Source organism: Ursus arctos, unplaced genomic scaffold (genome assembly GCF_023065955.2).
Source record: "Ursus arctos isolate Adak ecotype North America unplaced genomic scaffold, UrsArc2.0 scaffold_24, whole genome shotgun sequence".
In the NCBI taxonomy this organism is placed as follows: domain Eukaryota; kingdom Metazoa; phylum Chordata; class Mammalia; order Carnivora; family Ursidae; genus Ursus; species Ursus arctos.
Window position 1 is genome coordinate 32,580,219 of NW_026622919.1, and position 26,670 is coordinate 32,606,888.

Consider the following 26,670-nt stretch of genomic DNA (forward strand, 5'->3'; position numbering starts at 1 on the left):
CCCCCGTGTCAGGCTTCCTGCTCTCAGGGAGCCTGCTTCTCCGGCTCCTCCCTACTCATTCCCTCTCTCTCTCTCTCTCTCTCCCTCTCTCTCTCTCAAATAAGTAAATAAAATCTTAAAAACAAAACAAAACAAAACTCAGTGGGTCTTCAAGCCAGCCACAGATTTGTCACTGTACAAAGCTGCCACCAGTTTGCCATTTTCTAGAACTGAAATCCGTTATTTTTTACAGGGTTTTGAGTTGGCAGCCAATCACTTTTACTTGGTGCTTATAGACCACTCCTTTAGCTCTGGCTTCATTCATTAACATAAATGCCTGCTTAGCTCCTACCGCTCAAATCTATGTTTTGATTTGAGGTTTTGTTTTCAAAAATGTCCCTTTAATGATCACATAATTCAAAGAGTAGCTACTAATTATTATAAGAGATTTTACCTCCATTCTGACCTGATAGAAAACAGTTCTAAATGTTCAAAATCAAGGGCAAGTGCCAATTCTCTTTTTGAAAGATGCCTGTGATGGAAGTATGATGTGAGCCAGTAGCAACAATACACCTGATGTTTCTGGATAAAGCAGTGGTCTTCCTTCTACCCAGCCGCTAAGAAACCGATGGTGTCATGTGTTTATAATACCACTGAGCACACAGTGGACTAACTTGAGTACAAAAGAGGTTTTAATCATTTGAAAGGGACACAGATGTGAGTGAAATTCAAGATGTTTTAATTCCAAATCCTGAGGTTGAATCACAACGAATTTTAGTGCCAGAGATTATCAACCCAAACTTTTATATTTGAGAAAGCCCTAGATTTTTTAGTGTAGTGCATAACTTTCATTTTGACTTTATGTTGGGGTGCTCTTCCAAGATCCTAAGATATAAAGGAATTTGGTTTGGGTGGGCTACCACATTTCAGATCCAAAAGCAAGTAGAATACATCAGTTAACAATTTTTTCTTGTAGTATTAGCCTCAAAGATTCAGATTCTCCATTCAATTATGTGGGAAAATTAATAACCCTTTCATTCCAGTCATACAGAATTATGGGATCCCATTTTTACTAGGTTAAATATAAGTTGATTTGCAGTTAGTGCCGGTTCATTTACTTGTCATATTCCTGGGTTAATTAGGTATCAATTTGTTTCTTTCTTTTTTTCTTTCTAATCACTGAGGATTGGAAGGCTATAAATATTAATGAAAGTCAGCATGATGGCCTTTGGCTTCTTCAGAAAGATTGCATGATAAACTACATTCCCCCTTTCTCCCCTCTCCAGAGCAGTCTACCTTATGAGGAAAGACATTTTCATTTGGAGGGCAATCTATCATTGTTGAATCAGGCCTGGAGTCTGAGATCCATTCTGAGTCACTATGAATAGAGCTCTAGTATTGGTTGGGCCCCAGGGAAACTGGTGGTTAAATACTGTGAGAATCTTTATCAGACAGGAAATGACAACTCATTAAAATACTAACCGTTAAGCCTGTTTAGATCACTGCGTGGGGTGGGGGCGGAAGACTTAACTCTGTAGTGTTTGACTAAAATGTGCACATTTCTGGAAACAAAATTATTTATAAGACTGTTATCAAGAAACGGAATTGCTGGGGTGCCTGGTTGGCTTAGTCAGTAGAGCGTGCTACTCTTAATCTTGGAGTCATAAGTTCAAGCCCCATGTTGGGAGTAGAGTTTACTTAAAAAAAAAAAAAAAGTTAAAAACAACAAAAAATTAAGAAAGGGAATTGCTAGTCCCGTTTTCTTACTGAACTTCCGCCATGTTGTCATTGCCTCCTATGTACAGAAGACAATATCAGCATGTAAAGGGGGAGTGGGGTGGGAGGGGCTTTTATTTTATCCCTAAATATATATATATCCTACTAGTACCTTCACTGTAAAATTCAGTCTCTTCAGCAGAAGAATCTGTTGGCTTGAGTCTACAAGAGACCATTTTCCTTTTAATAATAGGACTCTCTACTCCTATCCTCCTGGGCCAAATCTCAATTGATAGAAGAATTCTCTGAAGTCAGAGGATAAATCTGATTTATTGATTTACATGCAGTGATCTTCACTCAATCAAGAAAATTCTGAAGCCTCTGATATTCATTTGAAATATAATTATGTTCTAAGTGGGAGCACAGGGTTTCAGTCTCTTGAGGTTTGGCTATCTAGATTCTAAAAGTCCTTCTTTATAAATGACCATTAGAAGTCTGAGCAAAAAAGAGAGATCCAGTCTGCATCTTTGTAGAAACAGCTTTTTTTCTCTCTGATATCTTACCTAACAGTCCTGCATTGAATTGGTCTGCTAACTCTACCTTTTGGGAATAAGGTATAATATTTATACCCCTTGAAGTTTAGCCTCATGGTCTACACCAGTGGTCTCCACCATCAGAATGGGACTAAAATTAATAGAACTTTCTTTTTTTTTTTTTTTAAAGAACTTCTATTTATATTTATTTTCATCTTTGTTATTTTCTTTTTTTGTGTATTTTAGGTATATAACATTATGGTAGCACATACATACACAATTTATATGACTATACATATAAGGAGAATATAGTTTACTACCATCAGTCTGCTTGGCACTCCCTCAGGCCAAATTACAGAAAATCATATCTCATGGAGTTTACAAAAGTAGGCTAGGGGAACAGTGGGAGTTCCACAATACAAAAGCAGTTCACAGTGGGTCTTTTGCAATATATTGTGTTATTAATTATTAATCAGATTTATAGTTCCTAGTTTTAACTAAACTAACCCTAACAAAACACACAAGTGGCTTTAAAAGTTTCCTATAAAGAAACAGTAGAAGGAAGATAGTAGTAATAGTGCAGTCACAAGAGACAGTAAAAAAGTTGCAGCATTGACATTTCACCTGTTCCTAGTACATGTCTATAGAAGTCAGCCAACAAATTTAGAAATTATTACTTTTAACCAAGGACAAGTATGTAATATGCCTTGAAGTATTCACTAATGATAGCACAAAAGCCATCATACTTAGTAAGACATTTAAAATTAAGAATTTTTAAATTTTATCTTTATTTTATCCTTTTTAACTTATATTTGTGCATTTTACCATTTGCGTAAGTAATATATACATATATCAGAAATGTAAGCTCCTGTGGTCTTAAAAGCCACTTTTTATGCTATCAAAAAGTACTGGGCATGGGGCGCCTGGGTGGCTCAGTCTATTAAGCATCTGCCTTAGGCTCAGGTCATGATCCCAGGGTCCTGGGCTCTCTGCTTAGTGGGGAGCCTGCTTCTCCCTCTGTCACCCTCTCCCCACTCATGCTTACGCTTACTGTCTCTCTCAAATAAATAAATAGAATCTTTTTTTAAAAAAAAGTACTGGGCATCATTAGTTTACTTCAAAAAATCTCTATCATGCTTCTGAATTATAACAACACTAGAATTGATTAAACCTTATATTTTCCTTTCTTTAATACTACCCTTGACCTGAATTTTATTCTAAAAACATTTCTGTCCCATTTATAAGCTTTCAGAGGTTTGACTAATCACCCCCTGAGAATGTTGGATACTATAATTAATCATCAGAGGGATGTTAAATAAATCAGCCTCAAAGTACAGTACAACCAGTGAGACAAAGGTTAAAAAAAAAAAAAGCCCTTGTGCCTATAATTTTTTCTAAGAAAGATAAAAGCTTATTACCCTGTAGCCTTACTAAGAACTGATGTCAGACAGTATGTTTTCAGGAAAACCAGTGTAACTTACATGATCACATTAATGCTAAGACCCTCAAAAAAGTGCTTAAGAAAGGAGCAGAGCCTATATTAAATAAAACATTTACTTTATTCATACCCATTTAGTTCCCTTAGGCATTTTAACTGTTTAAGCTTTATATAAGGCAGCTCTGTGTAAGTAGGGCTAAACAACAAGACACGTCAAATTTTTTTTAAGTTTATGTTATTTCTGTTATTGAACACTGTGCCCAGGTTTTATGGTGGCACATAGTAACAACAACAACAAATACACTGGGCTGGAAAAATCCAAACAGAATCATGAACAGGAAAATTTCAGGTTTTCTAATAATAAGTCTTAGTTTGATGACTATCTCTATAATGGAGAGGAGATTGAAAGTAAATCAAAAGGTGTGTTTTTTGTATCTGTTGAACCAACTTGTTTGAGAGTTACACAGTTTGAAAAGAGTCCCTTGAAAACAGGAGTAATAATGACCGATAAATTTTTGGAAGGGATGTGAGCCCAGGAACACCAACAAAATGAAAATTTAAGCATTATGAAAAATAATCACACCACCCACTCTCCATGCAACCTCTGCCAGTTGTGATGCTTCCTCTGGAAGATTTTCTGGCTTTTGTGCGTACAAAGAATAATGGAGACCTTTATTTATAATGAGTCAATATGGGGAGAGTTTAAAATACAGATTTCTTATCCAGATAAATGGGTTTCAGAAGCAAAGTCACATATGTATTGAAAGCTACAGAAAAATAATAGGTTTTGTTTGCATATTGGTTATGGCCCTTGACAGAATTTTACAAAGAAGTTTGTCTTGTTTCTGTTTTAACACCTACTAAGATATGTAAGCCTGACAAAATACTGTTCCCATGAAACCACTTTCAGGCTTCAGGTGGGTTTGGACTTATATAGGTATTTTTCCCCCCCTCATTTGTTTGCATTTTCTGAGGTGTTTTTTTTTTTTCTTCCATTCTTAAAATCAATAACAAAAATTTTAAAAATTGCCATTAGAATAATTTGTTGAAATTTGTTTTTTAATGAGTTCTATTATCTGAAACTTATTTGTGTATGCCAAGAAAATAAATATCAAGATAATTACGATCCACAAGCTTTTTCTACCCACCATGTTGAAGTTCTGCAGCAAGGAAAAGCAGATGAGATCAATTTTGTTTTTTTGTTTTTTCTGTTTTTTTGAGTTTTTCTTAAGGCTTTCTTGCTTAGAGAAAGTAGTTGTTGACAAGGCTAATTTAAACATATTTAAGGCCAACAGTTAACTGAAAAGTAGTTTTGTGTGTGTTTGTTCTCCTCCAACCTTATTTTCTTCTGTATCACAAAACTGTAATACTTTTAACTTAATCAGCACCTAATGGCAGATGAAGGACCCATTCAGCTACAGGTTGAGATGAGTCCTTAGCAGGATGCACAGGGTACTCTGAATTTAATGGCTTTCAGAGAATGGCACTGAAGCTATTTCCTAAGCCAACTGTAAAAAACCACTGAACTGGAATGCAAGTTATTCTTCCCACCCCCATATAGGTACCTTAAATTAATCTTAAATGTCAGAATGGACTCTTCTGTCGGTTGCTTGAAAATAACTTGAGGGATGAGGTCATAGGCGGTTATTATTGTTTGCCTTAAATGCACGTAAAGAGTGACAGATATAATTGCAATTTTTATGTAGTCCATTACTAATATAGCTTTAAGGTTAATTAAGGAAACTCTTGATGTTAAAGTGTGCTTTGTATAAGCTGAGGCAACTGTGGCCTAAACCATTGTTTATAGAGATAGAGCAATGAAAATAAAACTAAAATTTTGGTGAATATACAAAGATGAAGAGGATCTGGCAAATAATTAGTTATGTAATACTTAATACCTATATGTTCATTTTTTCAGATTTATTCAGATCATGTGGCATTTGTTCATGATAATTTTGGTTAATAAACTGCAATGAAAACTTTCAGCTTCTCTATTTTCAACTGTTTTCCTCGTCTCTTATGAGAAACTCCATAGAGACATCTCCCACCCCACCAAAAACATGTAAAAAGCTGTAACACTCTAGCGCCTTGAAAATTAATCTCAGCATTAGCCCAAGATAATTGAAAATTGCACATCACTAAGTGTAAATGTATAATGACATATATTCTGTATAGAGTGCAGCACTTGATGGACTTAACAATGGCAGTCGTTTAACTTTTCAGATTATTTTGAAGGGAGTCTAGAATGATTGTTGCCAGTCCCTTCCTCATTCCCCTCAACCACAGCAACAAAAAAGTAGAACCTTTCTAACATGTGGGTCTTAGTTCTTCATTTTCTCTTTCAAGAATGGGGCCCAAGAATGGATCCCAAGAATGATTTGAGGGAAACTGTAAGCTATATTTCTGCTCAACTCCAGTCTGAGGTTAGAAGTCTGTAGAAAGAACAGGGCACGTATATTGGAATCTAACTCTTAGAGGACATCAAAAAGAGAATTTTCAAGTCATTTCTTGTACAACCAGCTGTTCAGATTAGCATATAGTCATTTCAGCCTTTATAAATAAAAGGGTTTTCCTAACCTTAACAACAATAGCTTGACTATGGCTATCCTTGGGAGTTTAAAACAATGACATAGAGTATTGTTCATTAAGTGTGAATATAAATCGATATCTGAAGCAAAGTCCTTATAAATCTGCCCTCTGCAAAGCCCATTTTTTTTGCGCATGTATTTTACTGGAATTATTTTTTTATATTCACGTGGTTTGTTTCAAGTGTAAATGGATGAGCTGTTCGCATCCCCTTATGCATTATGTAAGGAAAAGGAAATTTACCCAAGGAAAATTTCTCTTTTAAAGAGGAAGTTTGGGGATGCCTGGCTGGCTCAGTCAGAGAAGCGTGTGACTCTTGATCTTGGGGTCTTGAGTTTGAGCCCCATATTGGGTGTAGAGATTACTTAAATAAATAAAACTAAAAAAATAAAGAGAAAGTTTGTCCTGTTCTTGCCCCATTGTAGTCAGAATCATTCCTGATAAACAGCAGCATAGCTCAGACACAGCTCTTCTGGTTTACCCCAGAATGGGTAGTTAATGTCAAGCCACTTAAAAGTCAGTGAGAGAGACTGAGGCTATAGGTTAAGAGGCTTTGCCCCCCTCCATCTTTCATGTCTGTCACTTGGGTCTTATGGTCTGATCAGTGCAGCCATTGCCTCTATTACATATGTCTAGTCCGCCTCTTTGCCATATCCTGCAGTATTTATTAAAGGAGCTTTTTGTACAGCTTCACCCCACGCTGATCTCTCCTTTCTTTCTCCAGTTCCTTTGGAATATATCTTCTGTACCAAAAGAATTTTAATATTGATTTGTAAATTCTTGTGTTCACAAACCCATCTGTGTGTATGTGCATGTGTGTGTGCCTGTGTGTTTTGAATCTCCATCAAGATTTTAAGTTCCTTGTGGGCATGAACTATCTTGCAGTTGTCTTTTTTTGTTTTGTTTTCCCTTAGTGCCAATTACGATGTCAGACACAAAATAAGGAGTCCATTAAGTATTTGGTGGTTGATAGTTAAGAGGATCAAAAAGTGTCAGCCAGGAGTTATGTATGTGTTCGCTTCTGGTAAATATAGTAGCAAAAAAAATTCTCTTCCTCTGCTCCTCTGCTTTTTTATTACAGAGAGCAGTAACTGGATTGTTCTAGAAAAGAGGAGGTGAAGTTAGTACTCATAAGGGAGACCATTAGGTGCTGTTGTAAATACATATTGACGTACCTTTTGCTGGCCGCAGGAGAGGGCTCATCTACCTTTTAGCCCTATTATGGCAGATGAGAAAATAAAAGGTACAGAAAATAGAGATGTTTTATTTTCTGAGTTGCCTCAAGTTACCATTTTAAAAAACGCCTGCAAGCATTTCTAAAACGGGATCCTGGTAGCTGGTTGCCAAACCGGTTTAACAGGACTGCCTCCCGGTGCTCTGGGTGAGAGGGAGCTCCGAGTACATAAACTTATCAAAGATCACTCTCCCAGTCATTTCAGAACAAGTTGTTTAGTAATGTACTGTAGTTTCTGTGCAAACCATCTACCATAAACCACGAAGTGATTCAAGGTTCATAGTTCCTTCTTTGTTCCTTTGTTAATCACTGACTTCTGACTAGTGGGAGGTGCCTTCCAAATTTGCTAATGCATTCTTTTTGGATAAGGATGACGCACAGATTGTCCTAATAAGGACTTAGATTGAGAAAGGACCGCCCCCCTCTGAGAAGATGGGACAAGTCAGAGAGAGGGCGGGCAGTTTCTTTTTCAACTGGGGATGACACAAGCATAAGTCATTTCCTTATTAATCGGTTCAAACCAGTTCTTACAGGAACTGGTGGTGATAAATGTGGGACTTCTCAGAAGTCATTCATTTTATTCTTTGTGCCACACCAGTGTGCAGCATTAGCTTAGCTGGCCTCACTCTGAGGATGAACTCTTCTGCTAGAAGGGGCTCAGCTCCTACTTTCTCCCAAACATGTTGGTGGAAGAGATATTTTTCTTCTATAAGGGGTTGTTAAAGGATGAATTTTACCCACTAAAAAAAGTTCAGAGGATTTGCCAGCTCTGCTGATTGTTGTATTTTTTTTCTCTTTCTATCTAATCCCTGCTTTTTGAATCCAGGTGGTAAGTGGATTTTTCTTTAACATTTTTCCTGCTTTTCTTCCCAAATGTATCTTTTTCCTTGGGTTATTGTGCCCTGCTTCCAGCGCTGTCCCCGGCGTAGGTCCATCTCTGCAGAAGCCATTCCAGGAATACCTGGAGGCCCAGCGGCAGAAGCTTCACCACAAAAGTGAAATGGGCACACCACAGGTGAGACTTGCCTCCGTTTTCTTCTCTTCCCCACCCCCACAGTTTCGGGCTGAAATTACATTCACCGCACTCACTGGCATTTTTAGGCAAATAGGTTTGTTTGTCAGTCTTAAGTGAGGTTGAGGCTGTCCTTACTCTCTACTGGGAAACTGTCTTTGTCTGAATCAGAAATGTAACTTCTATTTTATATCTATCTTCTCCCAGAAAACAAAGGTAGGGTTAATGGAAAATAATGGATCTGTTATGTAGAAGGAGTTGTTGATTGATCTTAAATGATTTTTTAGCAAATATACTTCCCAAGTGGATTAAGAATTATAAATTTGTAGCATTTTATAGCATTAGAAAGTGTTAGACTAACTGAGGTCACTGGATATACTTGGATATCTCCCTTCGTTTTTGCCCTATTTTTCTTTTCAGAAATGGGAAAATAATCTTTTTTAAAAAATCAACTAAGGCTCTTCACATAGCTGAACTTAAAAACTTTAACTTCTTAAACTCAACCTGTCTTTTCTGTAAACAGTACTGTGGCAAAGGGAAATGACTAGAAGAGGATGAGTAAGCAGTAACCTGAAATGGGAAACTTGAAGAAAGCATACTTGTTGGATTTTTTTTTTTAAATGTGGGTTCCACGCCTAGCGTGGAGCCCAGTGCGGGGCTTGAACTCACAACCCTGAGATCAAGACCTGAGCCGAAATTGGGAGTCAGACACTCAAGCGACTGAGCCACCCAGGCACCCCAGTTATTGGATTTTTATTTTTATTTATTTATTTTTTTTTTGATGGCCTTAGACTCTGTGTGGCCCTTTGCTGCCCTCAGTTGACCAAACATGACTTCAGGAAGAGATAACATGTTTTAAAAGCTGCTCCCAATGCTGGAACAAGAATATGTAACTATCTTGACAGTACTCTCTATAAGTATCTACAAGGCAACTTCAGATAGTAGAATTTAATCAGTTTTATTCTTTTGTAGTAAAAGATAAGAGGCGACCTTATACTTGGCCCATTCTAAACTATGTGAATCAACATTGACTTTACGTCTAACAAAGTGAAATCTTAATAAAGGGCTGTAAAAAGGCCTGAATGTAGGCTTTGGGGTACCTGGAGACATAAGACTTCTTATTTTAACTGTTTAGACTTTATAGATTATAAGCTCCAAGTTCTCATCATTTTCCTTAAATATTGTAGATAATTCCCTTTTTACTACTGAACTAATGAAACGTTTCTCCTGGATTGTTCTGCATTTATTCTTGCAGGGAGAAAACTGGTTGTCCTGGATGTTTGAGAAGTTGGTCGTTGTAATGGTGTGTTACTTCATCCTGTCCATCATTAACTCCATGGCACAAAGTTATGCCAAACGAATGCAGCAGCGGTTGAACTCAGAGGAGAAAACTAAATAAGCGGGGAAAGGCTTAATGGCAGAAGTTAGAATGGATGGGTTCTGCCTTAAATTGGGAGGACTCCAAACCAGGAAGGAAAATTCCCTTTTCCAACCTGTATCAATTTAAAAAATTTTTTTTTCCTGAAAGCAGCTTAGTCCATATTTTGCACTGACATACTTTTCCTTTGTGTGTTAAGGTAAGGTATCCACCCTCAGTTCGATCCAACTTGTATTTTATTAGGGTGGAAAGATGTTCAGCAGCAAACTTTAACAGACTGGCCTTTTTTTTGTTACTTTCAAAAGGCCCACGTGGTACAATTAAAGAATTCCGGACACCAAAAAATAGTTCCTAAGTATGTTGAATATGTCAAGCCGTTTAGGCTTGTCAGAAATGACTCCTTTGTTTTTCTAAGTCATTAAAATGTATATAAATTATACTAGATTGGATAACAGTTTTGCATGTCTATCATGGTAAAATTTAATATTCCATCCTGCCCAGCCCTTCCTCTCCTACCTTAAAAAAAAAGGCCATTTTATGATGCGTTGCACACCCTGTTGGGAAACTGATCTTTAAATTTTGAGACAGTATAAGAAAATTCTGGTTGGTGTCTCATGAATGAGCTGACACCATTTTTTATTCTGTATATTTAGAATGAAGTCATGACAAACTTTATAAAGACATCTTTGATCATTCCAAAATTGTGTCCGTTTTCTTGAGCGTTTTGATTTTTTTGCCTCCTTTTAGCTACTACCAACTAATGGTCAGCCTTGCCAAATCCACCTACACCCATAATTTCTTAAGCCTTCATTTATTTGCACGTAAGAGCCACCACCAAGGCACTTTTTTGTCAGGCTGGAATTGGGCAGCTCGCTACACTAGCTGAATTGGCAGCTTAGGGATTTGCATAGCGAGGGGTTTGTGAAAACAGGAGAAATGAAAGTATACAAATTAAAGGGCACTGAAGAGAGAAATAACTTTTGTTTTAAAAAAAAACTACACTATCTCATATCTGTGTTAATTTTAGCTCAGCATGTACTCTGGTTTTGACAAATTTATTTTTTATGTAACCTGATTTTCTTACCTTTCTTCAGTAAGTGATACGTTCTTTTGTGATTTTGTTTTGCTTGGGAGGAAAATAAACAGTTTCACTTTTTTTCTTTAGGAAGATCATTTCTGACATTATGTTAAAAGTAGAATTGGGTTTAAATCTCAACAGGCCAGAAATGCCTGATTGTTTTATAAAATCCTGCCTGAATGTCTGCTTATTTTTGCCTACCGTCGCGACATCTCCATGGCTGTACCACCTTGTCGGGTAGCTTATCAGACTGATGTTGACTGTTGAATCTCATGGCAACAGCAGTCGATGGGCTGTCTGACATTTTGGTATCTTTCATCTGACCATCCATATCAAATATTCCCATTCAAACATTACCTGGCTTCATGGTTTATGATCAGAAACTGGTCCTTCTGTCTAGTGGCACTTTGAATCTTTTATGCCATGATATTGCGGCAGTATCAAGAAGATTTTATGGAAAAATTGGGATGGTCTCCATGACCACAGCTAAATAAAGAAAGGACAAACAACCTGCCTTGTGGGTTTTGAAAAGGTTATTATTCTTAACAATCTTTTTTTCTGCCCAGGGACCTTCTGGCAATGTGGTTGATCCTTTATTTGAAGAGCAGTCCCCAGATGTTCTATTTTAAAGAGATTCATGTTAACCAGCGTAACGTTTAGATTCCGTAGGGTGGGCACGAATTGCCAAGTCAGCTTCCAGTTGGGTTTCATCTCTTTCACCTGAGTTTGTTTGGTGTTTGAAGAAAGGAAAGAGGAAATCAAATATGAATTACACTATTTGTGCTAAATCTCTTTAGGGTTTATTGGTAAATTTATTTTAAGGTAAGGTATTAGAAAAAACTGTTTCTTAGACCGACAGTCTAAGTAATTAATACATTTGACTTAGGATGATGGTTTGTTCACTTTTAAATGAATTTGCTTGGAAAACAAAGAAAAAGAGCAGCTGTCTTCCTTCCCTCTGCTAAGTGTTCAGGTGTGGCAAACTCAGGTGGTCCTGCTGGATTCCCACTGGGGCAGAATGTCACCTTCTGTTCCAGAGATTAGTTTGTTCCTTTCTTGTATCCACCAGAGTGAATACAAATAACAACTACATGATCCGAAAGACAAACCTAGTTGCTTCCAGGTGATAGAAGACCAGAAAATGTGTAAGTGGATGATTTCATAGTGCTGCAAATAAAAAAAAGGGCCTGGGAATTCTAATTCTGTCTACTTTGTTTAAGTGTCATTTTGTGCCTTGAATTTCTGTGGTACTTTATTATGTCTCAACTCCGTGACTGCCAAGCAGTGCAATCCGATATAATGCAATACGTCAGCAGTTATACACTTACATGCTAGGGAACATCTCCCTTAAGACAGTTGAGGTAATGTGGGGGAGCTTGTAGTGTTTGCTCTACTCTCTCTAATCTGGAATGTGGGGCTGGAAAGAAGGGGAGAGTTTTACTTTGATCTGGATGATGGCCACCCTCCTCATTCTCTAAAAATCAGAAAGAGAGAAGGCTAGAGTGCAGTTCCTGAAGTACAGGAGTTTAGCAGATGCAGTAGCAAGCACTCCCCTATAAACAGCCTCATCAGCCTGGGTTTCCAGTGCGCTCTGGGCAGCTGCAGCTGTAGCAGGACAGCATGAGGCTTGTCTTCCTTTCACAACTCAGCAGCGATTCCTAGGAGTACAATTAATGCATTAAGTTAATTAGAATAACTGGTTGCCCTCTCGTACCCTGGGGTGAACGGGTATTTTGACTGACCCATGTGAAAAGAGCTCATAGGAGTTCCCAGCCTTCTGGTGTCAAAAAGCCTTCCAGAATTCTGAAACCCACTTCCCTGTGTGTGCAACAGTATGTTAATGGTGGTTTACAATTCTACCTTTCATGTAGGTGACCTTGAGAAAGTCTTAAACTCTGAGCCTAGATTTCATCTATAAAAACAAATAGCCAGATTGTTCTAAGGATTAAATCGGATATAATGTAAAATATTGCCATAATGTTAGTGTATTCTCATTTTTAATTCATCAAAGACAGCATTTGATACACATGCAAGAATTTTACAACATTGCGTTTACTCCAGAAACATGCATTATTTATTTATTTTATGAAGTAGGCTCAGCTCCCAGCCTGGGACTTGAACTCAGGACCCCGAGATCAAGAGTTGCATGCTCTACAGACTGATCCAGCCAGGTGCCCCAGCATACATGTTTGTTTGTTTGTTTGTTTGTTTGTTTTTAAAGATTTTATTTATTTGACAGAGAGCACAAATGGGGAGCGGCAGGCAGAGAGAGAGAGAAGCAGGCTTCAAGCAGGAAGCATGACCTGGGGCTATGATCTGGGCCGAAGGCAGACACCTAACCAACTGAGCCATGCAGGCACCCCAACATGTTTTTAAATACTCTTAGCCAGTATGCCTTTGTTTGGGTATAGATACGCTCTGTTTAAGCAGTTAAACCCATCATACAAATTAATAAAGAGAAAAGCAGATATTAAAGAACCAATTGGCTTGATAAAACCAAAATCTTGCTAAATCCAAAAATAACCCCCCAGCTAGGCAATTTAAGGTACAAAGCACAGATGCACAAAGTTTACTATAAAATAATTGAAAATACTTTTCTACCAGTACCACCTTAAAATGTTGACATTTCCTTATTTTTATTATAAAGATAGTTAACACTAAAAAAACCTAGAAGGTAGAGAAAAAAAGGAATATCTGCTTTTAATACCTGGTTAGAAATGCTCCATCTAGGAGCGCCTGGGTGGCTCAGTCGTTAAGCGTCTGCCTTTGGCTCAGGGCGTGATCCCGGCGTTCTGGGATCGAGCCCCACATCAGGCTTCTCCACTGGGAGCCTGCTTCTTCCTCTCCCACTCCCCCTGCTTGTGTTCCCTCTCTCGCTGGCTGTCTGTCTCTCTCTGTCGAATAGATAAAATCTTTAAAAAAAAAAAAAAAAAAGTTCCATCTAGACGATCCAGTGAGGTTTTCTGGGTGTAAATAGTTAAAACCGTTAAAAAAAAAAAAAGTTGGCATTTCCTCAATAGACCTAAAAGTCACATTTTTGTTAGAAAAACAAAAGAAAAAAATTGGTTTATTTTATTCATAAACAGTTATTTTATGTGCTCACAAAAAGTTGAAACAACCTAAGCAGAAATTTTTTTTCAGTAGGCTCCACGCCCAATGTGGGGCCCGAACTCACAACCCCAAGATCAAGAGTCGCATGCTCCACTGACTGAGCCAGCCAGGCGCCCCTAAGCAGGCGTTTAATAGCCATTTTTGAAAGCCAAGTAACATTCCATTTGTAACCAACATTGATCAAAGCTTCTCTGGTATTCATAAAACATGGTAAATGAAATGCTAAGCAAAACTGTTGCATCTGAAATGTTTGTTCCTTTATTCTTGAAGACAACAAGAAAAGAAAGCACATAATGTACTTTAAAATTCTAAAAGCAATTGAGTCATTTGTGTCTGGTAGTCAGGGAGTTAGGTTCCTGCCCTTCCCAACAAGGCCAGGAGTTCACCTGAGGTAATGCGTTTGCCTTGGGGGTGAGGCCTTGAATTGCAGCAAATATCCTACATGTATTTGCATATTTAACCAGTGCTCATAAAAGAGATTATAATAAAAAATCTGTTCTGGACAGCTGCTTACTCATTGCCTTTAGAATTGCGTGGTGCTGGGATAGGCAGGTGCCAACTGTTTGCTCATTCGCTGACCTACTAGCCTTGCACAGTTTGCTGTGTGGGTGTTGATACTACTAAATTAAAAGAAAAATTTTATTTTAGATGGCCCCCGTTCTCCACCCAAACACCCTGGATTCATCTGAGATCTGGGATTCTAATTCTGTAGTGGGAGACGGGCCCAAACTGTGGCCCAGCGTGAGTCAGTTGTAAGTGGCTGGCTGACTCTATGGGAACAGAAACGAAATGCAGCTTAGACGGTTTGTCAGCCAAATCCACAAATGTGTGGCTTTTTGCAACATTGGACATCTGTTCCTTTTAATTTAAAATAAACTTTTTTTAAAAGCACAAAGTTGCTTGGCTCCTTGTTTCTTTGTGTCAGCAGCAGTTGCTGTTCTAACTTAGGAAGCCTAGGATCAGAAAATTTGGAATCTTTAGGGCACACTTCAGAGAGGGAGGAACAGAGTTGCTTTGGGAGGGGAGGAGATGGTTTTACAGGATAGAGTCTGGAAATCCCCTTCAGGGGTGATCAGCCCAGGTGTTCAACCGTTTGTTAACTATTTCCAAATGACTCAAAGGACAGAGGGAGGGCTTGGACACACTCCAGCAGTATTTCTACAATGTCGTCTTGATTTGCATTGGAAACCACATTCCTGAATTCTTGAGGGGAAGGCTCTGGCTTATTCTGGGCATCTTGGACTAAGGGACCCCAGGCTATCTATCTCAGCCAACAGGCACTGCCTTCTTTTGAGAGTTTCCAGGGGGTGAGTATGTGCAACTTGATTTGATGGCCTTCCACCTAAATCCCTTGGGAGAGGCCTCGTTCTCGGAAGGAAGCCTTTGTAGGCCACATTTCTCTCCCCCCACCTCATCCTAAATGTGCCATTTCCCTTTGTTGCTGTGTATCCCCTTTAGGGGGTTAGAGCATGAGCAGCTTTTTCCTTCAGATGCTTTTGACTGACCCAACCCGACACCATTGCTCAATTGTGTCCCAGCCTGTTTCCTATGGGAAAAAAAAATATTTCCGTGGAGTAAGGCAGTTTGAGATTTGAAGAGAGATGCTTCTGCCTTTCCCTGAAGGTGGGAAATGACTGTTCAGATGACTCTGGTCTCTCTTTGGCCACCATGTGTTGGAAACAAAGAGCTCAAGTTCACTTCTCTTAGCTGTAGTACAGAACCCTGGTGCCCCAGTCAACCCCAAGAACTGTGTTGTTCTCAACCTCTTTACATTAGTTAAAAAAACAAAAAAAAAAACCCAAAAAACACGAAAGCTAAAAATGAGAGGATGCCTTTCTCTGCCTTTTATTTTTTTAATGTACCTCCCAGCCTCTTGAGAGGTCCTTTTCACTTGAGTGACCGGCCTAAACCTCCTACAGCAGCCAGACTTTATCTGCCTGACCTCACAGTGGCCACGCTCTTGAGGCTCTTCAGACACCTCTGCTCCATTCTGACCATGATATCAGCCCCTTTCCACTTCCCTTCTGTGGTATATCCTTTGTGCACAACCATGTAACACCAGCAGTCGAGATTAGCTCCCAGGAACCTCCTCTGATGTGCCCTTTACCAGGAAGTACAGTGGATTACTGTAACCGTGATAATGATTGTTTGCTCACTTTGTACCAGGCACTGTTTTCAGTGCTGTTTTGTATGTTGAATATTGAAATCCTTACAACAACCCCATGAGAAAATGAAGCTAGAGTTTAGTAGTTGGGTGTAGGAAGCAAGGATGCAGAAAAAGGATTCAAACCTAGGCTTTCTGGCTTTTAAACATTCAGTTCTCCAGAAAAGTCCAGTACAAAAGTCCAAGCTTGTTTGTTGTCTACATACTTACTTCATCTTGTGATCACAAGTAGGTGATGGAGAAAGAGACAATGAAAATCAAGCCCACAGCCTTTAAAGTTTTGCTATTTAAATAGATGAGCAGTCTTTGTGCTTGCCTATATCACAAGGTTGGAAGAGCCAGCTCCATTCTTAGCCATCCTGTGTGGGCAGGTTCCCAGAGTGGTGTTTGCTGTAATTATGATTACAAAGCAATTTCTATTTGTACAGACCTTTTTTTCTCTTTGAAAGCACTTTCACATGTTAAATTTTATTTGATCTTCACAACAACCCTATGAAATAGAGCCAAAAGTGGCATTAGCCACATGGGGGGGGGGGGGAGCATTTTTAAATTTGCTTTTTAAATTTCTATAGGTTTAAGGTACCGTGGGGGAGAGACAATGCTAGTGACAATAATCTCCCTCTAGAAGTGTAGAGTCTTCTTAGGGGTATTATGTATCTATGCAGATAACTACAATGCAAGTTGAAGTCTATGGCTAAGAATTGAGGAGGGGATCAGAATGGCTGACTAGGAAGGATCAGGAAGGTTTCATGAGGATATGGCATTTGAATTGCCAGCTAGGATGGGGAGAGGGAAGTCCAACCAGAGAAAACCCCATGAGACAGCAGGAAGCACAAAGAGGAGAGCTCTGTGGGGTGGGGAGAAAAAGAGACAAGACCCAGGAGCCACCTAAAGTCAGTTCACCCACCTCTGTTATTTGCCTTAGCCCCAGTTTGTATCCTTTAAAACACTTGCATAACTCACAAGTAGTTTCTCTGTTTTCTTGTTTTTGTTGTTGCCTTCACTAGAACATAAGCCCTGTGAGGGCAGGCACTTGTGCTCTCCATTGTTTGCCCGGGGCCTGGCACTCGGTAAGCTCACAATGTCTGCTGAGTGACTGTCGCAGTCGTCCAAGTGAAGCAGCCGTGGAGATGCAAAGGTGGACAGGTGAGGCTACCTGAGGCAAGGTACCAGGGGACTAGGCAAGGCTGGAGTAAAGGAGGTGGAGCAGAGGACTTGTGGATGTGATATCCTTTAGACCACTCTGTGACTTCTGTCAGAGAATAAACTGGACTTTCTCAGAGAATTCTTTAGAGTAGTATGTCCTTTGTACTTTCCCATAAGTGATCATCTAAGCCTTAACTTGTTATGTAGCGCTGTTCTTAAAAAGATGGCACTGTAACCAGACCTTGGGACCACAGGAAGCTGCTTTAAAATTCCTCACCCCAGTTGTATCCTGCTTGCTTAATGAATGGCTCCTCCCTATGAGAACTGGGAGGATGGTAATTCCTGGATAGATTGTCTTTATAAGGAGAAAAGCTTGGCAATGTGATTTCCTGTATATTTCTACTGGAGTCCAAGATTCCAGCAGTGCTAGCCTAGACAGCAGTGGCCGGCACCTAGAACGCAGATGTCCTAAGTATTCCCAAGTAAGTATGAGGGCATCCTCCCAACTGCCTTTGCCAAGCCAAAAGGCAGAACCATGGCTTTATTACACCTCCTAGAGCAAGTGGTCAAGGCGGCTTTCCATTTGGCTGCTTTGGTGCTGGGGTTGTTTACATGTTTCAATAAATGAGTTATGCTTATTGAAGTTGGCTGGCTAGGAGTTCAGAATCGATGACATATGACCACAATTATACCACTCACCAGGAGCAGCAGAGTTCAGAAGGAAAGATTTACTTGCGTATGATCCTTTGGTGGAGAAGAGAGGTACGAAACTTTAGTATTCTACTCTCAGGAGGGTGCACAGTTTTTGAAGCCTGGGAGAACTGGGGTGTCACTGTTCCTGGCTTTCTGATGGAATCAGACATCATGAGATGCCTATCTAGTAAAAGCATGTATGTGGGAGTGCTTTGCACAATTTCAGAAGAGAAAGGAAGCTGAAAATAGTGCTTTTAGAAAAACATAGAGATCGGGGCGCCTCGGTAGCGCAGTCGTTAAGCGTCTGCCTTCGGCTCAGGGCGTGATCCCGGCCATCTGGGATCAAGCCCCACATCAGGCTCTTCCGCTGGAAGCCTGCTTCCTCTTCTCCCACTCCCCCTGCTTGTGTTCCCTCTCTCGCTGGCTGTCTCTCTGTCAAATAAATAAATAAAATCTTTAAAAAAAAGAAAAGAAAAACATAGAGATCAAAGAAATTTTCAGATGCTCTACATTTCCTTCTTCAAACATAAAGAATCCATTGGAGCATAAAAGACATCCCTGGTCTATGCAAGGAGGAAATAAAAAGTTCTTTCATATAGGGGCGTCTGGCTGGCTCAGTTGATAGAGCATCTTACTCTTGATCTTGGGGTCGTGATTTTGAGCCCCATGTTGGGTGCAGAGATTACTTTTAGAGACAAAAAATATCTTGGGGTGCCTGGGTGCCTCAGTCGGTTAAGCGTCTGCCTTCGGCTCGGGTCATGATCTTGGGGTCCTGGGATCGAGCCTTGCATTGGGCTCCCTGTTCTCCCTCTCCCTTTGCCTCTCCCCTTGCTTGTGCTTGTGCACTCTCTCTCTCTCTAATAAAATCTTAAAAATAAAGACAAAAAGTGTCTCAAGAAACTACATAAGGGGTGCCTGGCTGGCTGGCTCAGTAGGTGGAGCATGTGACTCTTGATCTTGGGGTTGTGGGCTCGAGCCCACTTGGGTGTAGAGATTACATAAAGATAAAAAAAATCTTAAAACGTTCTTTCAGATACAAAAGCTTTCCTACTTTTTAGTACACTTTTTAGGCTGCTCCCAGACTGTGTGTGTGTGTGTGAGAACTATTTACTAGTCTTCCCTGCAATAGGGCAGTGTGTTCCTTAGAAGGTCATGTTGAAAGGACCCCAAAGTTAGTTTTTAATTTCCCCCTTCCTCCTGTTTGTTCCCTGAATGTACATGGAGCATCCTACAATTTCTTTTCTTTTTTTTTTTTTTTAAGATTTTTTATTTATTTATTCAACAGAGAGAGAGACAGCCAGCGAAAGAGGGAACACAAGCAGGGGGAGTGGGAGAAGAAGAAGCAGGCTCATAGTGGAGTAGCCTGATGTGGGGCTCGATCCCATAACGCCGGGATCACGCCCTGAGCCATAGGCAGACGCTTAACCGCTGTGCCACCCAGGCGCCCCAGCATCCTATAATTTCTACACCTACTTATGTGACAATAGTTTGCAGAACAATGATGCTGCTTACTACTTCCACCCCTTGTTACTGCCTTCTGATTCATTTGACTTATTCCTTCATTCTTCAAACTGTTTTCAGGTGTTAATACCCTTTTAAAAATAATTTGAGTTATTTTATCTTTACATTGGGTTTTTCAAGCTTTAAAATAAAAATATGCCGGGTACCTGGCTGGCTCAGTTGGAAGAACATGCGACTCTTGATCTCGGGTCGTGAGTTTGAGCCCCACGTTAGGCAAAAAGTTGGCTTTAAAAAAAAAAATGCAAGCTAAAGAAATGCACAGCATAAAAAGGAAATCTGAGAAAGATACTCCCCCAAAGAAATTACTATGAAATTTAGTGCATATCCTTTCAGGACTGCTCAAAAATGCTCTGAGCTTCCCATTCTTCTTGATCTTGGGGGCCTGGCAGTGGGGGCAGGGGCAGCCAGGATCACTGGGTCACGTCTCTTATTTGAATCTTCAGGTCAGTGGTAGACTGTTCCGTCCCTGTCCTTACTGAAGAAAATTAAACATAACCACACATAGACAAATCCGTGTGTTTTTCGTAACATTTAACAGCCATTTCTGTTTGTCTTGGCTACTGCAGCATATGTAAAGGGAACAGTCTGAGTGTTGAACTTTAGAAGGCTTGGAATTCCAGGACTAGGGCTTTAGATTTTAGGCAAGGATTTACAAACAAAGGTACTTCTTCATTCTCAATATATTAATTTTATATTGTCTTAAATGGCTCTTAATTGTGTAAGATGGCTCAGAGACCAAAAACAAACAAACAAAAAAAACTTTTAAAGATTTTATTTGAGAGCAAGAGAGAGAGGAGCCTGAGCAAGCGAGAGAGTGCGCGAGTGCATGGGGGTGGGGGCACAGGCAGTGGGACAAGCAGGCTCCCCACTGAGCAGGGATTCCCCATGTGGGGCTCAATTCCAGGACCCTGGGATCATGACCTGAGCTGAAGGCAGATGCTTCACCGACTGAGCCACCCAGGCACCCCCAGACCAAATATTTTGTATTATGTTTGTATTTCCAGGTCCTCAGTTTTATCTGCTATGAGATCTGTTGATAAGTGAGCTTTAATGGGCTTTACGTTGTGCCTTTAGTTTTGCAGATTTTCGTCTCTTCCACAGTTTTTTAGACATCTGTATTAATCTATACTCTCTACCATGAGCCAGGCATATGCTTTGCAGCAAAGAATATATCAAATGGTAAAATCCTTAAGGACAGAGGCCTGGTTTAACTCATTTTTTTAAAATCGCCTCTCCTAGTGCTGTCTTTCCTTGCAGGTGGTTAATGGATGTTTGTTGAGTTAAGCTCACATCCTGCCTTTTTCATACCGTTCCCGTGAGCCGAACTTAAGCAAAGTCTTTTTTTTTTTTTTTCCAAAAAGGAAACTCCCATCTTTTGCCTTATGTCATGTTTCTTACTATCATGTTCCCATGACCTCTCACCTAATAGGACAAGCTTTGTTCAACTCCCTTTTCTATAGTTCCCAGGCCTTTGCTCCTGAATTGTCTAGAATAGCCCTGTCCAATAGAAATATAATTCCAGCCATATATCTAACTTAAAAACTTTGGTAGCTACATTTTAAAATGTAAAAAGAAACAAGTATACCAATTTGAATAATTTAACTCAATATGTCCACAATATCAACAATTAAAAATATTTATATTGTACATTCTTTTATTCATACTGTCTGCAAAATCCAATGTGTATTTTATCCTTACAGCACTAGCTGCGTGTGGACAGCACAGGTAATCTTTGAATTTTTGTGTACTTCCCATGTAAATAATTACACAAGCCATGAAAGTATTCATCTTAATGGCTCCATCATTAGCAAAGGAGATAAATTCAGGTAAGAGGATTATTTGCTAAGTGACACCTTATTTAGCTTACTGTTTCTTTTTAAGCTATTCTTTTAAGCTAAGATTTTTCATTACTTTAGGTAAAGTCCATAAATTCAGAAACCATCAAGTCTTTTTCTGAAAATGCTTCTAAGCTATTCTTTGCTTGTAAGCAGTTCTTGGGGATTGGGGGGGGGGGCATCACCAACCTTCCTTTTCATCTCTTCCTGAGTCACTAGCTCCCTGGGATCTAAATGATTGGGATCCTCTATCTTTTCCCTCTTCTCCCTTAAATGCCATATCTTCTACAACACTGACCCCACACTGTGTTGCCCAGAAACTGGAAATATTTACATTGTTTATCTTAAATTCTTGTGCAAGCATTCTGGCTAGTGGAAATGGGATTCCATTTATTAATAAGGCTGACATTGCATCATCTGAGACATTTTAGAATATAGGAGTATGAAGTTATTTAAATATGTAAAGCCAAATTTTTTTTAGCTCACATCCCTAAAACCCATAGGAAACAATGTGATTGATAATGATGAGCAGACATCTCTTAAATAACTGATTATTTGCCAAAAATGACAAGTTAGTGAGTAAAGCCATATTTGGTAGGTACGTTGAAGAACAAGAAAAGGCTTGACTGCCAAACCTTGGACTCATGCGGAGAGAATACTGTGATAGGAACATATGGAGCATGTTTTAAAACAAAATTTTGGACAGGAATTCAAGTGTGATAAACATGGCGGTCAGAAGAATCATTGGTATGTACCCTGCAGAATAGTCTCCAGAGCCAGGGAGGAGGCGTTTCAAACCAATTTAAAGCCCAGACTAGAGCTCCCAGCTCGTTGTTCCTTGTACATCTTTCTTGTAAAAAAGTGGAACATGGACATGGGGAAGATAATAAACAATAATTAGGAAGCTAGGATTGGAGCATTAAGACATTCAAGAAACTTAGCTACACTGTAAGCTTCTTCATTTACACCAGATGGTATTAACCTTAACATCCTTAACATCCAAGTCAATGCCTGGTACTGACTAGGTATTGGTTGAATGAATGAATGACCTGAGAACAGTGAACTGTGGATATGTTAGCTAAGGTCTAAGTGACAGATTAATTAAAGGAGAAAGATGCTGCAGATTGACTGGATCATGTTGGCAGGAGCAAAGCTAGAAGCAAGAGGGAATGAATGGGAAGAAACGGGTTCTACAGCTTAAAGAACTCTTGACAAAAGCACAAATGAAGGAGAGTGAAAAGACTTGAAAAGAAGAAGCAGTTTGAATTTACACTTCTTTATGCCTACAGGGGGTGCGAACCGCTCTGTGGGAGAAATGTGAGTGACAACACAGTACTCTAGTTACCCAGTAATCTAAGATATTACAAGTTCAAAGCTTCTGGATCTGTATGCCCAGGAAGTTATGGTCCTCATTTCGTCCTGGCTGATTGGCCATTTTCTCTACACAAGGTACATTTCCAATGACACCCCCTATGTTGAAGCTTTGGCATCACCTTCTTTGTGTTAAATCACAACTGTAATAGCAAAAATTTTATGTTACTCCAAATAGGCCCCCCCCCAAAAAAAAATTCCATGTAAATGTTTAGAACAAGTCTGCAAATATTAAGGTATTCACAAACATCAAATAATGCAGTTGTGGATCATAAAAAAAGGCTCTACTTATATAAGTGAATGGACCCAGAGCTGTGTTTGACTGGGGCTTTCTTCAAATATTCACCTGCCATTGATTCCATGAGTTGCCACATTAGAAATAAACCGGTCCCCACTGGTACCTCATGAATTCTTTTCTTAAATATAAAAAATATAAAGTGATTTATACTTTCTGACTTTCTTTAAGCTTCACTTCTAGCAAGTTCCTCAGAATCAGCTTAACCCTTGATGAGCTCCAGATCTTCATTAATGCTGGTTCAGTTTGGGAAATTGTTTCAGTCTTTGGATGTCTTCAGTGTAAAACCATTACTTTTAACTTTATTTTGTAAAAAATCATTATCTGATTATTTTTCAACTATACTTGGGTTAACAAAATGCAGCACAGGGGTGTGCCTTTTAGTGGCTGAACAGACCACTTTTTACATTCCTTAGAAATAAGATATGGCTCAGTATTTTAAATCATAGCAACAGTTGATAAGAAAAACAGCAAAAAAGTAATCATTTCCATATGGAAAGAAAAGGAAGAAACCAGTGAAGCTGTGAACTGTCATTTTTCCACATAAAAATAAATCATCACTGGTAGATTTGGCAGAAGCGGCAAATGTTCCTATTTGTTTCCCATTTGACATTTGTTAATACACTGCATATGACGTGTTTTATTGAAATACACAATTACCCTCAAACTCAACTGCCAATTTCCAAGTATGTTTTGTTCTTCTGAGTGAAACCCACATCTGTATGTGTTAATTTCACGAAGGTCAGTATTTCCTTGGTGATAATTTTCTCAACTTTGTGAAATTTTAGTGAAAGCTCTTACACCTTTTACTGACAAGCATAACATCTTCCATGCTAGTTAAATACCTGTAAGTAATCTGAAAGCACTAGTTGAATATTAGTTTCTGCTCTTACATTTCAAGATCTAAAAGAAAAACCCAATTTTCTGATGCCTAGAAAATTTAAAAGCATTTACTTACTTACTTTTATACTTAAGCATAATATGCATTTATTAACAAAATCTGATATTTATTTTTAAACAGCTGCTTAAAGTGGAAAATCTGTTATACAAGAAAATCTTCAAAAAAACAGATGTTCATAATCTAGCATTTGACAATAGCGCCCTCTTGTGGTTAAAAGTATCCACTTCAATTAACTGCCAAACTAATTTCTTAGCTTCAAATTGTGCGGTGAAAGCTTAGCAGGTATTTAGTGAATCCTTTTGGAATAAAGAAGGGAAGACTTAGAGGAGCACCTGGGTGGCTCAGTCTGTTAAGTGTCTGCCTTTGGCTCAGGTTATGATCCTGGAGTCCCGGGATTGAGCCCCACATCAGGCTCCCCGCTCAGCAGAATGTCTGCTTCTCCCTCTGCCCCTCCCCCTGCTTGTGGGTGCGTGCTCTCTCTCTCAAATAAATAAAATCTTAAAAGAAGAAGAAGAAGGGAAGACTTAGAAACATGGGGACAAACAGAATATTCCCTTTTCTGGATACTTCCAGAATTCCAACATCTCAGCAAAGTGTTTCCAAATTTCTTTATAGAAGCACCAGTTTCTTTCTTACAACTGAAAATACCAAGTAGACGTTTTCATTGAAAACATGATGTTCTCCATTTAAAAGGTTTTCTTCCTTTTCTGTGGTCATAGTATGCCAAAGGAAACAGCATTTGACTTTGTTACTTTGACAGGTAGAGATCTGAAAACCTTACAGAGAAAGTACTATTGAAAATATTTTAGCCCCAAAATAACTTAGTACTTTTTCTCCTTTGTTCGAGATCAGAGGTTGCAGTAACTGGCAACAACCTGTTCTAACAATGCGAAACTGTCCAAGAAGTCCTCTTCTTCAATTCCAAACTTTGTGTATTGATGAATGTAGGCTCTGGTGAAAGAAACAGAAAGAAACAGAAAAAATCTCAGGCAAATGAACTCTTAAAATCAAACAACAAATAGAACTTCCCTAGCTCATGAATATTTGAAGATGGCAGAATCTCTTAAATGTCTTAGATTTGCTTCAATGTTTATTCCAGAGATTAGCAAACTGTGAAAGTTTATGTCAAGCTCCCTGTCTTTTTAGTGTCCAAGAGAGTGACGATAAGAAGCACAGGAAAAAGGACCATGTTCAGATTTGTATCCAAATATTCAACAACCTACAGAGATGACTGGGTTCAATATCAACTCTAAAAAGAATTTTTACCTAAGCCTTGAAACTGCAGAAACTCCAGTTCTAGGAATGAAGTGAAGTCTCCCAAGTATTTTTCATTTTTTTTCTTTTTTTAAAAACTGATCTTTATGTATGTATGTATGTATGTATTTATTAAAGATTTTATTTATTTATTTGACAGAGAGAGACAGCCAGTGAGAGAGGGAACACAAGCAGGGGGAGTGGGAGAGGAAGAAGCAGGCTCCCAGCAGAGGAGCCTGATGTGGGGCTTGATCCCAGGACTCCGGGATCACACCCTGAGCCAAAGGCAGATGCTTTAACGACTGAGCCACCCAGGTGCCCCCCAAGTATTTTTCAGACAACATTTAATTTGCAGTTATGCCAGGGGGTCCTTTGAATACCCTGTACCCCCAAAATGTTCCGAGGCAGGAGAAATCATGTTAAAAAGAATGTCAAGGGCAGACATGGATTAAACTGAGGTAATAAGGGCTGCTTGCCATTTAATGGGAGTGAGAAGAGAACAATACCAGGAAAGGCCAGAGTTCACAGTCCCAGGAGTGGGGGCTTACAGAACGGCCATGTGCAGGATGGGGGATCCTTGAAGATCCTGGCTAATCACAGTAGAGGCCTTGCCCATTGATATGGGAATTTTGCTTTGACATTAAGTAATTGTGGCCGAGGTCAGGAAATCTGGTAACACATTTCTTAGCAGATGGAGTTGAACTTGCAATATTTCTTGCTGAACAAGATCAGGATCTCTTCCATTCTTCCAAGGATCTTATTTTGTAAAACTGTTTTTATTGTCCCAGCCTTATAATGAAATTTCTACTTTAACTGCATATCTTTTAGAAAGGACTCCTCTAGTCAACAACAGCAGCATAGTGGGTACTTTTACATGATTATCGCATTTAATCCTCACCTCATATCCTCAGTGTAGACCCACCGTGCATTTAAGAAAATGATGCCTGAAATAACATGACCCAGTTTCACACCTACAAAGGGGTAGCCATGCTTATTCCACGCTGTAGGTTGAATGTTTGTGTTCCCCTGAAATTTGTACACTGGAAGCCTGACCCCCAAGGTGATGGTATTAGGAGACGAGGCCTTTGGAAGGTGATTTGGTCACAAGGGTGGAGCCCTCATGAATGGGATTAGTGACCTTTTAAAAGGGGCCCATGAAAGGTTCTTTGCCCCTTTGGCCATTTGAGGACACAAGGAAAAGAAACCACCTGGAAGCCAGGAAGTCGGTCTTCATCTGACATCGAACCTGCCAGCACCTTCACCGTGGACTTCCTAGTCTCCAGAACGCTTGAGAAATACATTTTGTTGTTGATAAGATACTCAGTCTGGGCTATTTTTGTTACAGCAAACCAAACAGACTAAAACATTCCAGATCCTGCCTTGTGTTTTAAGCTATTATCTGCCTAAGGTTAGAAAGGTTTGTAG

The 26,670-nt window shown here is 39.3% G+C and overlaps 2 protein-coding genes across 3 annotated transcripts in view; one reads left to right on the forward strand and one right to left on the reverse strand.

Annotated features, from left to right (window-relative positions):
- The window catches only part of VMP1 (vacuole membrane protein 1), a 131,586-nt gene extending 120,554 nt beyond the window's left edge, over window positions 1–11,032 (forward strand). Inside the window, exons 11-12 of the mRNA XM_026517472.4 lie at window positions 8,399–8,501; window positions 9,754–11,032. Of these exons, the coding sequence (XP_026373257.1) occupies window positions 8,399–8,501; window positions 9,754–9,897 (247 nt within the window). The 3' untranslated portion in view covers window positions 9,898–11,032. The remainder of the gene's footprint in view (window positions 1–8,398; window positions 8,502–9,753) is intronic.
- Window positions 11,033–22,684: 11,652 nt separating this feature from the next.
- The window catches only part of TUBD1 (tubulin delta 1), a 28,560-nt gene continuing 24,574 nt past the window's right edge, over window positions 22,685–26,670 (reverse strand). For both annotated transcript variants that reach the window (XM_048223710.2, XM_026517483.4), the window contains exon 9: window positions 22,685–24,942. In XM_048223710.2, the coding sequence (XP_048079667.1) occupies window positions 24,840–24,942 (103 nt within the window). In that variant the 3' untranslated portion in view covers window positions 22,685–24,839. The remainder of the gene's footprint in view (window positions 24,943–26,670) is intronic.